General features: G+C 34.4%; 1 protein-coding gene across 1 annotated transcript in view; it reads right to left on the reverse strand.

Annotated features, from left to right (window-relative positions):
• Nucleotides 1–1,380: 1,380 nt before the first annotated feature.
• The window catches only part of Mdh2 (malate dehydrogenase 2), a 30,366-nt gene continuing 13,708 nt past the window's right edge, over nucleotides 1,381–18,038 (reverse strand). The window contains exons 4-8 of the mRNA XM_089255782.1: nucleotides 17,087–17,212; nucleotides 11,916–12,092; nucleotides 5,349–5,399; nucleotides 1,882–1,980; nucleotides 1,381–1,671 (exon numbers count right to left, since the gene is read on the reverse strand). Of these exons, the coding sequence (XP_089111908.1) occupies nucleotides 1,543–1,671; nucleotides 1,882–1,980; nucleotides 5,349–5,399; nucleotides 11,916–12,092; nucleotides 17,087–17,212 (582 nt within the window). The 3' untranslated portion in view covers nucleotides 1,381–1,542. The remainder of the gene's footprint in view (nucleotides 1,672–1,881; nucleotides 1,981–5,348; nucleotides 5,400–11,915; nucleotides 12,093–17,086; nucleotides 17,213–18,038) is intronic.

Below are 18,038 nucleotides of genomic sequence, written 5' to 3' on the forward strand. Positions count from 1 at the left end.
ACCTTCCTCAACTTGTCACACAGTCTTCAAAATCACATTTGCATGCTGCAATGTCGAACAATTTCTGTGCTTCGTACTGAAAAGATTTCAAGTTCAACTTGAAAGTTTGAGAGTCTTTCCTTGCTTTCATATTTTTCTGAAGCTTCTTGTATTTACAGTAAAGTCTGAAAATTTTACATATCCGTTGGTGAGAAACCGTAGGAATTAAAGACGTTTTCCAAATATTTTCTATCCTTGGCACGATAATTTCAAGAATGTCTGCAATAGCTGGATTTTTTCTTGATTGTTGTGCCTTCATATTGCGTTGAATCAGCAAATAACAAAGTATAACATCGCCATAGGTGGGCAAGATCCGAGAATCCCACTCTTTAGGATTTCCTAAAATGTCACAACGATAAAAGCTTCTGGTCATCATTTTGACTGCTATACACCCTCTCAGTTAAGGGGTAAGATTGCAAATGAATACTGAAATAAGGGAATAAGGTCGAGGTCACTGAACGAATCATGTGTTCAGGGGAATGGGAAAGCCTCCTCCGCGGTGTCATGTTACAGAATTAAGAATGGCATTTCTTCACATAAAGCCATATTTTAAATTCTATTACGATGGCAATTTCAAAAAAAAAAAATTTCGTTCCACTCTACTATGCAATTATGTTTTTAACACAAAACATTCAACATCCAAAATCATATCAAGGAAAAATAAACTAGTAACGATTAACATTTTTGTTCACCTATTCAATTACGTAAAATTTCATTTTTTTTAAAAAAAATTCAGAATTAATTTTTATAACGTACTTATATTATTAAAAAATGGGCATGTGCTTGTAAATTATGTTTAATTTTACATAATCGTACCATTTTCCAAACCAGTAGGGATATAACTAAGTTTGCTTATAATGAACAAATTCTGTTATTTTCGACTTCATTATAAGCGGGTAAGACTTTCTTTTGTAATTTTAATTGCATAAATCTGCGCGCACGCACAATATCTATGTACTTTCATGATTTAAATGCATCTTAGATTGTTGGAGAGAATTCCTTTCATTTTCAAATATTCAACCATTTCAGTTGTTTTAATACTGGATTTTACAATTTAAACAGAAACCTCATCAGATACGGTCACCCCCTCTTTCACAGACAAATTAGTGTCCACAGAAGACTGGTTTTACTGTAACTAATTTTCTGGGAATATTGATTGTGTTGACTTTTGAAGTCATTTTACAAATCCAGTATAGATGGCGAATAATTCAAACTCTTTTTACTGTGAATGGACTTCAAATTAACCAACAATACAAATGTTTGTCAAATACACACAGTATTAAAAAAGGAAATGACTTTCAGAAATGAAAGCTACACAATGGAAAGAAAAAAACACGTGAGCCATGTTCACTCAATTTATTGTACATGGTATGTTGCAAAAAAAAAATATCTGTTCACCTAAGATTTCTCAAGAGTGATATTACCTACTTAATTTAATTTCTTGTTCGACAAATGTCCCTTCACTGTTTACACATCCTAATTTTTTTTAATAATTTTATATGATTAACTCTTGTGTGCAAAGTCTTCACCTTTCTTGATGCTGGCTTTCAGTTCCGGTATAGCTTTTTCCACCAAATCTTTTTCGTAAGAAGATAATTTTCCTAATCCCAAATTCTTGGCTAAACCATTGGGCTGGTGAAAGAAAAAATGTGAAAATGTCTATGTTGAGTGAGAAAATATAAAGTATTTATGAAAGTATCACAGAAAATCTGAGTATGAAGCAGGAATTTGTTTTTTAACCGTGTTCTCGCCCAACAACAGGGTTTTGGTATATTCGCAAATTTTACTTGAGATAATATGACAATCATAGTAATTAAATTAACTAAAATTAATCATACTTACTCCTAACTGAATTGGAGTGGCGAAATATGGCGACTCTGTCTCTGATGATTTCACAAAAGCACATTCCACAACATTCTTGCCCTGCATAGCATTCAGCAGCTGAATCGAAAAAGAGGAAAATTCATACAATTCCATTAATCTCTGATATACACTGTGTAAAGTTCATGTGTGTGCGCTCTGAGTTTTTCCCAAAAACTGCTTATCCAAATACAACCAAATTTTCAGGATATCTTAATGAGACCATAGGGGAGAGAGAGATGTAATAAATTTTTATTAACAGGTGAAAAAAAAAGTGGCACTTTATTAATTTCATTTTTTCCATATAGTGTATATACCACGTTTCAATGAGATATGTCCACTAGAACAGGTGCTACATAGGCCTGAGTATTGTCAGTATACTGATGGGCGCTACATTGGTGTGAGCAGTTTCAGATACTAAAACTACTCAGACCTTTATTGCATCCTTTCTGGTGGATGCATCCCATTGAAACTATCATGGACCAAGGAAAATGCAATTAAAAAAATGTAATTTTTTCACCTGGCAGTCAAAAATTTGACTTTTTTCATAAATTTCTCTCCCATGGTTTCATTAAGATATCCTGAAAATTTGGCTGTGTTTGGATGAGCAAGTTTTGAGAAAACTATTCAGAGTAAAGGAACTTCAATTATAATCACCCTGTATGTATTTTTGAAAAAAATTAACTCTAATGAAACAAATATAGTGAACTGCTTAATGTGATCACATCTGGACAAAGGGTTGTAACGATAATGGTAATGGAACATTTACTTATTGCACTAATTCAATTATTTCAAACCTACTTATAAAACATATTTGGTGCAGTTTTCTGCTTGTTCACCAATTGATAAAATATGCTGCTACTTTTGTATCACATCATCATGTTTGGCCCCAGGCAAAGAAAATCCTTTAATATTTTTTGCTGTGCTAATTCTAATCTTACATGATCAAGGAATATAAAAATGTGTTTGGTAATCTGACATTTCTATTTTACTCACCTAATTTGTGCGAATAAATATGCTTATTATCTGGCATTTTTATTAAACTAAGATTTGTGGTATATATATAGCAAAAGCAAACATAAAACTATCTGAATGTAGTTCGTGGAAACAGTCTTGAAATAGTTGCCAGCTTTAGAGAGTAAATTCAGGAAGATTTTCACAGATCTAGGATGCCGTACAAAAAAATATGGATGTCATAAACAAAAGTAAAATCATAGGGATTAATTTTCCCTTGAAGCAGCATGGCATTGTGAAAAGTTGCCAATCATCACACAAAATGCTAAATTACCTGGCATTACTGCACTCAAATTATGCCAACAAAAAAAATTACAGCGGCTACAGACTTAATGAGACAAATTTTATTTGCGATAGCATTGTATCTTCCCAACTTCAATGAAACGCTGAACTGATACTGACTGTTTGATGAATTGTCTTTTTTCTCCACAATCTGAGATAATAGCAACAACTTACATCACACTTGTGCCATCATTTTGAGTTTGAAAAAAAGCAAGCAATGGTCCTAATAAATTTGCCTGCAAATGCATTAGGAATTCCCCCCCCCCCCAAAAAAAAAGGGATATTTTTTTGCAATCATGAGATCAATATTTGGGAAATATAAAAAATTTTCAAGCGTGCAGCTATATAAAATACAGAAAGATAAGGTTTAAATCAGCCAATGTAATTGATTATCAAGAATCCAGAGGGCCTTACAATCTTCTAATGCTTATAAAGAATAATCAGAGAGACATGGATCAGATTATGATCAGTGCTATGTCTATTTCTGAGAATTATGCTTGAGACCACGTGACATGGAGAAAAATACAAGGGAAAATATCTTTCCTATCATCTAAAACCAATACACATTCAAGATACAATTTTTTTTCCTTTTTGATGGCATTGTTATCTTTTTTCTAGTGCTTTCATTATTTTTAGTACTGTACGCGCGTGTGTGTGCGTGAACGGGACTATTTTTATATGAATTTTGTAATTAAATACACATATTCAAGCACAAATTTCATTATTCGTGATGATATTTCAGCATGATCATTCAGTGAAGTTAAGTAAGCATACCTTGATTCCTGTAAAAGCACGAAATAATTGGAATAATGTTTGCTTTACAGCTCTGATTATACATATAATCTTTGCAGTGGTTTGTCTAAATATCAATTTCCTGTAGCGTAATATTATTCAATCACTGATTGCAATCGATCAAGGTAAATAGTTTCAAGAATTTAACAAATCATACCTCATCTTGTACATATTTTTCTTCTGACTTAACACCTATATTTGAGGTAGGACCATCTGCAATGAATTTACAACTTTTTTCAAGCACATTTTAATATATGAATTTGAAATAGAGTTTGACCAATTATGAAATGCAAATGAATTCCTTATTTGGAGAGCAAAAACCTTGACTGGCCATTTATTTCACAAGAAAAATTACTGCTTGTATAATAAAATGAAGATCAATTTCATGATTGCATTGTAATTATTTTTCATAAAATAAAATGAATTTTTCACAAACAAAGCCATCACGAGTGTAAAATACCATAATCTGAATCTCAGTGAGTGATTCGCTCCACTCCTTGTCACACAGAGCAAAAATGATGCTTCATTAAGCTTTGAGCTAATACCAAAATTTCCCTTTTCTCCTAGAATAACGTGGATTATTCTTGTCTCTCTGATTATTCTTTGTAAGCATTAGGAGATTTATTTATTCATACAATATTGTTGACCCTGGAGCCTATAGAAGAGGATGCAATTGAAAATAGCAAAGATATTGTTTGATAAAGTTTTTCACTAGTTTTTGACAAAAACTAGTGATAGTGGGGGTTTTGACAATACAGCTTGGGAGTTTGTTTCATTCGCAAATGGTACAAGGAAAAACTATTTAAAAAGTCAGTAGGAGCAAAAATAGGTTTCATTTTAAAGGAATGGTCGAGTCTTCTGGAGATGTAGGATGGTTTGGCTAGGATACCAGAAGTAGCAAAGTTGAAATGACCATGGAAAATCTTATATAACAAGGTTGATCGAGAAATGAGACGAAGCATGGAGAGAGGGGAGGAGATTAAGTTTGGACATGGAAACAAAAGATGACCAGCAGTCATGAGCAAATTGAGTGCATTTATTTTGGATTGGATTGCATTGAATAGATTGAGGACATGGTAGGCCTCCAAATATTTAAGAATTATCAGGAATCTTCAACTCAAATTACTCAGCATGTCAGAAAATATGAGTATTTGCACATTAGGCATGATATTCACTAATGTGAGGGAATATGTGTTATAATATTAGTACTGCGAGAATGTGAAACTAATTAAAAGCAACTTAATTATTTTAAATCGGAAAGCTGGCTAAAAAATAAGAGTAAATTTCAGGAACAATTTAAATTTTCTAACTCAGAGTACATAGCTAATCTTAATCAACAGAGATGCATTTGACACACTCACCGAAAATGTGAAACGAGCACCAGCAAATGCCATGGATAAAGTAGCTGAACCCTGGAAAGAGTAAAGTATATTGGTAATAAAAGAAATACTTGTTCAAGATTTTAATGCAATATTTCATTCACCAAAATACTGTTGTAATCCTATAGCTCTTCTTTCATTTAAACCCCCAGAAAAATAGATATTAAATTTAAGAGCTATAATAAAAAATTGAATTTCCAACAAACTTACAAGTGCCAATGCTGGACAAAAAAATCTGTAGTTTATCACATGACAAAATATTTCACTGCTGAAGAAAGCATGTCACTCAAAAATAAAATTTGGAACCTTCTTGGCAATCCTATAAGATCCCATATGACCTGTTTTCCAGGACATTCCCCCATTTTTGCCATCTAGACCAGTGGTTCTCAACCTTTTTTTGTCCATGGCCCCCTTTCAACCATTTCTCATTCCTGTGGCCCCCTTGCGAACATGAATAATTTTCAACTCCCCCTTCCTTTCTCCCCCCCCCCCCCCCCGTTTTCCCATTAGAAGATAATTATTCAAAAATTGTCTGAAGTGTAAATCTTTTTGAATTTAATTTGATTAATTTTTAATTTATGAAAATAACGAAAAAGCAAAATAAACACAATAGAATACAGTAAAAATAGAATAAATCCCTTGGGGTCACAAAGGGTCTGTATCATCGTAATGTTACATTTTGTGAAGTTTATTGTTTTGTGTTTTTCTCAGTTTGATTTGCATGTTTTATGTGTTGTGTCAGTCCAATTAAAAAAAAAATATTTTTAATCAATGCGCTTGAAGACAGCACAATGTTATCAAGTTACTGTACTGGATGAAATTTTTATTATTTCCAAATTAGTTTTTTTTTGTGTGTAAATGATTATGGTTTCATTGAGAAATGTCAGTTGTACCAAAATACGCATTTTTATAATGATAAAAATCGCAAAAAGTGGTAGAAAACAGTTTTATTAATTTTATTCTCTTCGTGCGGATAAAAGTAGTAATGAGGGAGTAGCCACACAAATGAATCACAATTCAAAAGTTCAACCTTTCACATCGTTTCAACAATAAGACATGTATCAAGGATATAGGTTCATGTTGTAGCCATGCTATGAATTTAAAAAAATGAACTAAAATATGTGTGAAATTTTTTTAAATATTTGTTTGAACCATTCATTTCAGAGAAATCATGTACGCAGTGACAAAACTGTTCGTGTGAACATAATAATGATTCATTATCAGTATTTCAAGCCCATCGGAAAATATAATCAGATTTTCAAATAAGAAAATTATCAGTTTGTTTATTTCGATACGGTGAAAATCTTATATTTCATTGGATGACAAGCTACCTTCAAGTGGCTTTTTGGTTCATAATGTGACCGCTCTCTCACAGGCAAACGAAGCAACGTGCTAGTTGGCTTAAACATAACACAATATTTCACATAACAGTCCGTACTATATTTAATATACAGGGCGCATAGGTAACTGGGCATATGGCATTTTTTACTGACGAACCATTGGTCCTAGAGGCATACGTCCAGTTGGAAAAAGTACCCGAATAATGTGTAGTACTCAGATATTTGATTCATGTTGTCAGGGGTTACATAGTTATTAAAATAAAAATGTTAACTTTTTATACGGACACCCTGTGCCCCAAAACCCAATTGGAAAGTTGTTTCCCGGTCTCCCACAAAAAAATTCAACGTGTCTAAGTTCATATTTTCACTGAGATATTCGAAGAAAGTTGGAAAAAAACGGCATTAATTGAGGGGAAACCATTTTACCCGCATTTAATGCTGTTTTTTCCCGAATTTCCTCATTTTTTCGAATTCGCATATCTAGGTGAATATTTCACTTAGAAACGTGAAATTATTTTAGTTGGCATTGGGAAAGACAGAGCAACAACTTCTTAATTGGGTTCTTTGGCACACGGGGACGGTACAAAAAGTTGTTTTTATTTTACTTTATAGCTATACAACCCCTTACAACATGAATGACATATCTGAGTTGGGCACGTGATTTGGATACTTTTCCTAGTTGGTTATGTCTTTAAGACTAATGGCTCACCAGTAAAGTGTCATACGCCCTGTTACCCCTGCAGCCTCCACATACACGTAAAAGAATAGTTTGAGACGAAATACAGTCAACTCTCATTTTAACATACCATTATAACAGGAAAAATATCGTTTTAACGAAAACTTTTCTAATCCCTCGGATAGGTTTACATAGGAACAATATAAAAATCTGGAATTCCTTTGTAACGAAATTTCGTTATTATGAAGGGATTTCTCGGGTCTCTTGGAGTTCCGGTCTAATGGGGTTTGACCAAAACGTATTAATAAAGGGCCTTTAATATGCTTTGGGTTTGATATGCTGGGTTTTCCCCCCAAAAAAATCTGACATTTTTGCACTAAAGTAATTGAACTTCGGCAATTTTATCTGAAAACAGTCCTTTTTATAATGATTAAGTCCTTTTTACTTTTATAAATTTAGGAAGGAAACAAAAATGGCCAAGACGGGCTCGGTTGTGCGTAAATGCCACGAAATTCCACTCGAGCTTACATGCCGCCCGGGTGCAAAGCCTCATGTGCCGCCCCTACTGGCGACCCTGCCAGGAGGCTGATAGGGCTTCAATGAAGGGCACCTGGAGATAAACCTTTTTTTTTTTCAGAAGAAAGCCGCACATCGTTTACAGTGCAAAATGTGCGTGACCATACGTCCCGCTTTTGAAGTAAAACATTTTTTATTCTTTGGTAAAATAATTCTAGAACAAAAAACATTCTTAATAAATGCCAGATAACTTAATCCGTGAAAGAACACTTATTTTTGTGAGCCATCATCACTTATCCTCTAAAGATGATATTTAACGGAGTAATTTTTATTAAGAAAATTTTTTCAAAGGTGTTTCTGGTATTCCAGGGGCCGGACAAGTGAAAAACCAAATTTTTCCTTTGCCTTCATTTGACTATCGTGGATCAAATCCTGAGTGAGGGTATGGACCTCTAGGCTGGGATCTTTTCCAGGCCTCCTCCCAGTCAGATTTCTCACGGCCCCTTCTATAGTTAATTTATAGCCTGAAAAAACCAAAAAATTACGAGAATTATCCCGAACTCTTGTGGGGGCCAGGGGTGAGGGAACCAAGATGCACACATGGCTTTTGTAATAGAGTACAGGGGTGGCGCTTGGCCATGCGACCCATTGGCCACATGGGGCACCGCTTAAGAGGATGCTAAATCCGAGGTGAATGGGTAAAAAAAAATTCCATTGGCCAAAAAAAACCAAACTGTCGGCTCTGGAGGGGCGCAAAATCCGAAATGAAGGGCCGAAAAAAATGTTTTGTTAGGAATTGTTTGGATAAATTGTGTGGGAGGGGCATGACCTTCTAAGGGTAGGGCTGACCGGGCTCCAGCTTTTGGCCCGGGACAAAATCCTTATAACTTTTCTTTTTTCACTCTATAAATTAACTGTAGAAGGGGCCCCGTGGAATATCGGGCATGGGCCGCACGAAAGATTCCCTGACGCAGGAGGTAGGGGTTATGGAGGGAGCAATAGGTAGGAGGCGCAAAAAATAAGTCCCACACGGGTACAGATTTTGTCTCGAGCCGCCCAGGTAGCTTACATTCTAGTTTCTGGTATTACGATCAGATGCCTTGTCTATTTTCTCAACGTTTCCGTTGACGAGGTATAGTATGACTCAAAAGCGTGATGTCGTGAATTTTTACTGTGTTAAATTTTGTTGCCTTAAGTAAAGTCTACGCTGCCGCCCCTTACAACCTTCCGCCCGAGTGCGCCGCACCTCTTGCACCCTCACTTAAACTGCCCCTGTCCCAATACATTATCACAGCAATGTAGTTCTAAAAAATTAAATTTCGCGGGTATTTTTCCTCATGTATGATTTGGTCTCTTGGAGTTCGTTATAACTGAGTTCGACTTTATTTCTTTTCAGCAGAGGCAATGGATTGGCACCCCCTTCCAAAATTCATAAAAAATACCCCAGAGAAATCATTCTCTATTCGATTTTTATAAATACATTCCCCATCAGACCACTCAGTGCTGGCTGAAGATAGCTTTGTGCTAAACTAGATGGCTATCCGTCTGTAATTGCATGAAAACGATGGGTTTTTTACATGCTTTCATTTTCCACCCATCTACTTCTTGGATTAAATTTACTACCAGCACTCAAAAAAATGTCAATGAATGGTCAGTAAATCTTTGCCTGCTTTCTTTATGGCAGCCCTCTTTGAATGAAAAGTCTGAACACACAATTTTCTGTCTTCACAGTTATTCCATTTTGCTTAAACCTCTTCCATCGTTTGCGTCAGGGCCTACTATCACCCCCAAGTCGTAAACCCACCGAGATTACACGCAACGCTTTTTTGTATTTCCTTCCTCATGTTAATGTTACTTGAATGGGGAAAAATTACGAAAAAGATATTCTATGCATTTTGTTTGAAATTAAATTTTTTTAGTCAGAGTGACTAAAAAAAATTTAATGTCACAAATTTCTTCGTGGCCCCCGTATCAGTAGCCATGGCTCAACTTTTGCAAGATTTTCATCCGTGCCCCCCCCCCCTGGAATATCCTAGGGCCCCCGGTTGAGAACCACTGATCTAGACTATTTTTTATTATAATAAATGCCCCCCTTCCCTGTATGCTTAACTTGAGGTATCTCCACCCTCCCCCATGCTTAACTGAAATCAAGGATTGAAATTATTTTGTCAACTTATAAATTATGTTAAGAATATAAATATTTGTCCCACCTGTCTTCTTTTTTTGTAAATTTCATTTTATAATCCAGCTGATTTAAAATAGTGCTCCATTTTCTGTGTTTAGCTGTTTTAACAATTGACAAATTCACTTACTTTTGGCATCATACTTGGCGATATTTTGCTATGCCTGAGATTGTGGGATTTTCAAGAGATTTTTCATTTATGTGAAGCACAATGAGGATTTTTATGGGTTTTTCTATTAAGATAGGAAAAATCGGAAGAATCTGGTGTCCAATCGGAAGATTTTGAAGGTTAAAAAATTGGAAGGCTTTTGAATAAATTGGAAGCAGTGATTCTCAACCTGGTGTCATGTGCTTCCCCCCCCCAATCCTGTGATATTCTAAGGGGGCCATGGATGAAAACAAAGTTCAAGCCATAAACTTGTCATGGCTTTCCCCCCCCCCCCGGATATAATTTCATTGGGGAGGGAAACACAGACAAAAAAAATGGGTAAAAAATAGATTTTAAGAAACAGCTTTTAAGTGAAACATTGTGAGGGGAAATGTGACCACTGTACTTTCAGAATCCAGCAGAACTGCCCATAGAACCGAATCTGCCGTAATGCATCTGCCCATATAGATATGGCCCAGGGCCTTCATGCCCATAGGAAGCCATGACGTGATCAGATACAAAACCTATTTTTGAGAGTGTATTCATGTGTAACTGTACTTCTAAGTACAGGCCCCAGAATAATATCATTTTGCCCGGGGAGAGGGGATTGGGGATGATGTGGAGAGGCCATGTCTACATACAACTCATACAAGAGGAAAGCTAACTGAAATTTAAGAGAGGTGATCAAGAGGTTACCCTTGCCTATAGTTTCCGTTCCCTTTAAATTTGTTAAAAAAATCAATTAAATAAGTAAAAATAGCCTCGCTCATAGATGAGGATCAAGAGCACTGTATAACATGGGGGGGGGGGGGGGACCTCCCACACACAAGAGAAAATATGGTCCAAAGGAGTGGTGAAAAAAAAAATTTAAGAAGCACTGTTAGAACAGGAAACAATACCATGTTTATAGAGAGAAATGATGTCACTCTCCGCTGTTCATACGAAGTACAAAAGCCTAGATAACCAAGCGGAGATAGAGATATAGTTCGGAAAGAAAATACACATTCCTTTGTGGGGAATCGAACCACCAATCTCACTGTCTGGGCGAGTTATCTAATCCATATGGGGGGATAACGTCATAAGAGCTATTAGCTGAGCTAGGAGGCTGTTCATACGCAGTCCCATACAGCATTCATACATATGTTCTAAGAAAGGAAAATGTCTGTCCTCTGTAGTCCCTGTTAGAACAATTGCCCGGACAGTGAGAGATTGGTGGTTCGATTCCCCGCACAGGAAGGTGAATTTTCCGAACTACATCTCGATCTCTGCTTGGTTATCCAGGCTTTCGTAATACCATGCTTGTTTGCATCAGAATTTTTTTTTAAAGCCTTTCAACTATGTTATATGAGATTAGTAATATTAGTTTTTCTTCCTTCACTCAAAATTATCTTACCTAAAATTATGTATCCAAAGTCATAGGAGGCATGATCCATATAATGATGAAATGTGGAGATACGTAGCAGGGGTCTGTCTATACTTTTTTAGATGGTTCTGGTTTTGTGAAAATAAAAAAATAATCCGATTCTGCACAAAAGAAAGTTTAAATTTATGGTTTTGTCAATTTGTATTTTGTAAAGGATCTGTTTCCAGGACCCGTGATTTTGTGGTAGCTCAGGAAAAAATTGAGCCAAATTTTAACTGGACTGACACCTGAATAAGGAACCTTAAAATAATAATTTCCACTTACAGCTCCAGCTTTAGCTTTGACAACTTCTGTGCCAGCATCTTGAATTCTTTTGGTCATTGCATCTAACTGGTCATTGGGAAATGAAACATTAGGTGTTGCCTGTGAAATGAGTGGCACAATGGTGATACCAGCATGGCCACCTACTACTGGACAATTCACTTGAGCTGGATCTAGTCCCTAAAAACAAATAAAAAATTAACAAGGAAAAATATTTTTTAAAAACAAAATGCAATTAAAATTTTGAACTATTGATACAAGCCTATATTATAATTAACCAGAACACAAGAAAACCAGAAAGAAGGCAACAAACTTGAGAAATGTGCAATTTCTTAACCCTTAAATGTGTAAATTTGTATTTGTGCAAAACATTTTTTAAGAGCAGATTTATATACACAGTCAAACTGTTAAAGACATTCAATAAAAAATTTTATCGTCGTTTTCAAAAACTTTTCAATGAGAAATTTCCATCAGAAAAATTTAATACCAGCGAGGCATGAAGTTATTATTTCATTATAATCACAAAAACAATATGTTAGAGAAAAATAGGTCCTCACTGGAAATACTATTAACTGTCTTCTAAATAGCCAATTATTGTTTAAAATAATTAATCTCTGACAAGTTAGAGGAATTCAAAGTCATTGGAATTCCACTATGACCTCATTCTAAACTTGCAAAAATCCATAGATGACCTGAAAAAAACCAACTCCAATCTGCGACTCGAAAATAGCCAGATCAAACTAGAAGTACAGAATCTGGCGGAATCAGTTTGTGATCTTCAACAGTACTCTAGGAGCAATAACCTACAAATTTTGGGATTGCCTGGAGCTGAAAATGAAAATCTGCTAAACGTCATGAAGAAAATCGAGGACATCAATTGAATGTGAATTCAAGGACAATATTTGTGCTATTCACAGAGTTCCGACTACAAGAAAAGATTGCAGAAAAATATTGTTACAATTTGAATCAAAATCACAGAGATAGAGTTTTTAAGTTGGCCAAGGTAAAAACTTTAATTCTAGATTGGTGGATATTCCAGTTTACATAAACAAACATACGACTCCTGATCTCAAAAAGTTATTGTATACTGTTAAGCAATTTAAAATAGAGAACAATTTTAGTTTTTGTTGGTTCAAAGAGAGAAAGATTTTCTTACATAAAGGTGAAGAGTCTAAAATATATAGAATAGCAAACTCAATGATCTTGAAAACGTTGATAGAAACTGAAAATGAATTGAACTGCTTTTCCGTTAATGTTCACCCAAATCAAACTATTGTCTCTAGATGACTTTCAAATTTTTTTTAAACCTTTCCCTCTCATCCACGTGCTAATTTAAATTTGCTACATTTAAATATTAGAAGTATCAGAATGAATTTTGATTACTTGCTTACACTACACTTCACAAACATCTGATTGAAATATATATTTTAATTTTATCTGAAGTATAGATATTTGACAACGAGATTGATGTATATAACATTGAAGATTTTGATAAATCTTATTGTTGCAAAGATGAATCTAGATCAGGAGGTGCATTAGTTTTTCATAGGAAAGGGATAAATTTTAACAAGATTGAAATGTGGTTATAGCAAACTGCCAAATACGTATTGTTACACACACACAGTAATCATTTCAATCTCTCTATTTTGGCCGTTTATCGTTTGCATGCTTACACAATCGAGTATTTCAATAATGAATTCATGAGTTTGATTCAACACATTACTGCTGATAATCTAATACTAATAGGTGACCTGATTGTTGATATTTTATCGGATCAAGGTTAGATAATCATTATTGATTATCTAACCAATCCCTCTGAAAATAGATTGATCTCTATACAGTGAACCAACTACAGTCACTGCAACATGCATTGATTATTTATTTATTCGTTATTCTCCAAAACATATGGGTGATTTATCAGGCATTTTTAAATGTGATGTTACTGATCAGTATGCAGTTGTGTATAAGGTTGTTTACTAGTCTGCATAATTTAAATCTCAAGAAGGCACTCATTCACGCAACTCGTTCAATAAACTATAAAGCGGTTTATAATTTTCTCTTGAACTATAAATTATTTTGTTCTTCTGATAATCTGGACACTCAATATAATAGTTTTGTGTGTGCTATAGATTCTATTAAGCAAAATTTTAGTTTCAATGAAAAACCAAAAGGTTTAAATACAGAAACCTTGGGTCGATAATCAGGTTTATGAATTAATTCTTCGCAAAGAAAAATTTTGGAAAAAGTGCTGTAGGCATCATTTTGATGAAATTTATAAATTTGAATATAAATCAGTTGCTTGAAATCTTAAATTAAAAATCATTACTGCAAAAAATAAATATCTCCACTGAATTTAAAAAAAGCACCACAAGTAGAAAACAATGGTCTTTCATAAATAATTCACCTGGTAGTATTTCTAAGAATGTGTTGCCTGATAGCACTGATGATAACATTTTAGCTGACGACTTTAATTCTCATTTCAATAATATAGGCTGTAATACCTTGATTGATATAAATACTGTTGATTTTAAAAAGTTCTTAACCCAATCTTCAACTTCGTTTTTCTTTTATCCACCTAAGGGCTCTAAAACACTAGGGGTTGTAAATTTAATCTGTAGAAAAAATACTTCAGATTATGATGGGATTAATACTAAGATACAAATACAAATACAACGCCACAACAGGCAAATTGTCCAACGAGGTGGCTGACTTAAGAACATCATGGATCCCCGAGCCCCTACCTACTACTGCTACACCACACATGCACCCCCTCCCCCGGAACCCCCCAACGAATCGGTACATGCGGGAATGTGCATGTACGTGTAGTGCAACCTGACGTAAAGTTTTTTGTTTCTGTGTAATGCTTGTTATGTGTAGTGCTGTCATCTGCCCCCAGTTTTACTAACTATGAGTGAAGTGTTATGATTGAATGATTTATCATTGTAGGACTGTTGCTCTCTGTGGCGAGACTTTTTAACGGGGAGATCGGCTCGCATTTGCGCCTTGAAGTTGGGAACCACAGAAAACCAACTTCAGCCGACCACCACTGTGGGGTTCGAACCCGGATCCTCGCATCACGAGTCCGGCATTATAACCACTCGATCACCACAGCGGCTAAGATTTTCAAATCTTTGTTTTAAAAACGTACAATTTCTCACAAATTTTAAAAATAATTCCATCACTCATAATAGCTTTCCTTGTTCATTAAAATGTGCTACTGTGATTCCCACTTTCAAATCTGGAGATAAAAATAACTCAAGCAACTATTGTCCTATTTTGGTTTTACCAATTTTTTCTAAACTAATAGAATCCGCAATGAAAATCACTTTTTAGTTTTTACTTAAAAACTGTTTCTTTGCTCCTAATCAATATGGATTTTTGCGGGGACGCAATACCGAATATGCTTTACTAAACTTCTGCAAATATATTTACAGAAGCGTTGATACAAATAAGCAAACTCTACCTATTTTTCTTGATATCGCTAAGGCATTTGACTCTGTAAATCCTGAAGTTTTACTTAGTAAACTGTATTATACTGGTGTCAGAGGTGAACAGCTTCTTTTGTTCAGATCACTTAAGAAATAGAACACAAAATGTTAAAATTAACAATTCATTCAGTTCTTACTGGAATATTGGTAGAGGAGTTCCTCAGGGATTCATTTTGGGTCCATTGCTTTTCATCAATGATTTTTGTACTTAAAAACTTTTCAGAAAAATTATTACATACAACGATGATTTTGTAGTTCTTTATTCATTTGACAATCAATTTACACCGATAACTCAAATTGAGTAAGATCTTCTATTAAAAATTAATTTGCTCAGAACGATATGAGGTTAAACTCCAACAAAATGAAATTTATACACTTTTGCCTCAGGGAAATCTTGTTCTCAAATCTCATGCAACAGGTTGTTCACGTCGCGCTTGTAATTGTCAATATCTAGGAGAGGTCTCATGGAAATATCTCCGTACCTATGTTCATTCTAATTTGAAATTTCATGATCTTTTGATTCTATTTTCTTATATAGGTTTTACCATTTGTGAAAAATTGTTCATTACACTTTCTTGCGCTCTGTTTATTATGCCTGGGTTCACATTCATCATTACAATATGGTCTACTTACTTGGGGCTATGATTTATATATGACTAACTTATTACCCCAATTATAATTATTCAATTCAAATTTCTCAAGTTTTTAGGATACTCAACTTCAAATGACATTTCTTTATATAATAAATATATCCTAAGCCTATGACAACTTGTCTTCTATAAAGCACTAATTTTTCTGCACAAAAACAAAAATCTTTGCCCACCCAAAATGAATGTTTCCTTGAGACAATCTCATGTGGTCTTTGAGATTCTCTCACATAGAAAAAATATTTTTTTACATTGCTCCTAAAATTTATAACACTTTACCTATTGGATTGAAAATATAACACTGTTTCCTGTTTTTAAATGAATTCAACAATACATTGCTTTAACATACCAAAGATTGAAACTGTTTTTAATACTCAAACATAACTTTATACATTTTGATTGTGTTTAACCGAAGCGACTTGCCTACTTTTTTTACAAATAAATACCTGTCTGCTACCTCTATTTTTTAAACTCAGTACATATATTTCCTTGATTCGCCCACATATATGTATATTTTTCATACATGTCTTTTTTCCTTTTTTATTTTCACGCATTAAACAGAGCAATACTAATTTCACTAGTGACTTTTAGATTTAGCTTCATTGTATGTTGTCAGTGCGGGTAACCAAGTTACCCCTTGTCAACTCTTATGTAACTCAGTGTATCAATAATTACGTCAGTCTGTAATATGTTGTGCATGTATGTATATATGTGTGTGTGTGTATAATTCCCCCCCCCCCCATCTTGTATAAGTGAAAGTGAATAAATTTCTTCTTGGGGGAAAAAGTTAAAAAAAATAAAATTGTAGGAAAATGCAGAGCACATCAACAACAAAGTAGGAGCCTCAAACATGTAATATTTCACTTCCATCACAACAAAGTTTGCATACATTTATATAAAAATTTAAAATCACAAGCATCTGAGCATGTTTGAGCTCTGTGAATCTATCAAAAATGACATTCAAGCCTCAAAACACACACCAAATCGATAACCCAGTTACAGGAATATTTGTTACTTACAAAAATAAAAAACTGATTACCTTTGCCTCTGCAATGAATGCATTAGCTCTAACTACATCCAAAGTAGTCACGCCGAATATCCTGTTGGGATCATATGCATTGTGCTTCTTATAAATTTCAGATGCAATCGGAACAGTTGAATTAACCTGGGTGAGATAATTAGAAAATGTGATTGCATTATCCATTCAACTAATAATAAAAGAACTTCATTCAAATTTTTCAATGTCTTCAAAGTGAATATTGAAAAAATACAAATGGGAACGATGGTTAAAAATCACTGGATTAGTGTCAAATTACTTAATAAAACACAAAATTTTATTTAAATATAGTAAAACCCCTGCAGACATTCGTGAGACAAAAAAATTCCCGTAAAAGAGGGATGACAATAGATCTGAAAGGATTCCTGTTGATGCAGTAATAACAATAACTGAAATGGTTCATTATATGAAAATGAATGACATTCTGACAAGATGTGTTTAAAGTCATGGAAGTGCTCAATTGTAGCGCAGATACCTAATAAAAATTTTAAAAAGAAATATTATACAAAGTTTGAATACTGAATTTACATCTTCTGGGAAAAATTAATCAATCAATGTTTCGTGGGATTTGCTGAGTGCAACTCCTCAAAAATTGGGCTGCGAGACTAAATCCAATGCCTTTCCGTCATTGTGTTTACAGGAAAATGTATTTAATCTGTTCATTGCTTTAACCCAGACAGCTGCAATCCCAAGATATCTCAGATTCTTAAAACCCTCTCAAAACGGTAATCTTAAAATATCTTGGGTTCTTAAAACTCTCTCAAAACAACCACCAACAACTGAAAGTTGTATTTTTCTCCAGATAAGATGTTTTAGAATCATTACTTACAACATAAACAGAAAAAAAGTTTTATTTTCTCTTCCCTTTTTTTATTACTACAGTCGAACTCACTTATAACAAAATTTTTCCATGTCCCAAGATTTTCGAAGTGCT

Source organism: Pholcus phalangioides, unplaced genomic scaffold (assembly GCF_987345545.1).
Source record: "Pholcus phalangioides strain wild (caught in Gottingen) unplaced genomic scaffold, Ppha-v1.0 ptg000172l_1, whole genome shotgun sequence".
NCBI lineage: Eukaryota > Metazoa > Arthropoda > Arachnida > Araneae > Pholcidae > Pholcus > Pholcus phalangioides.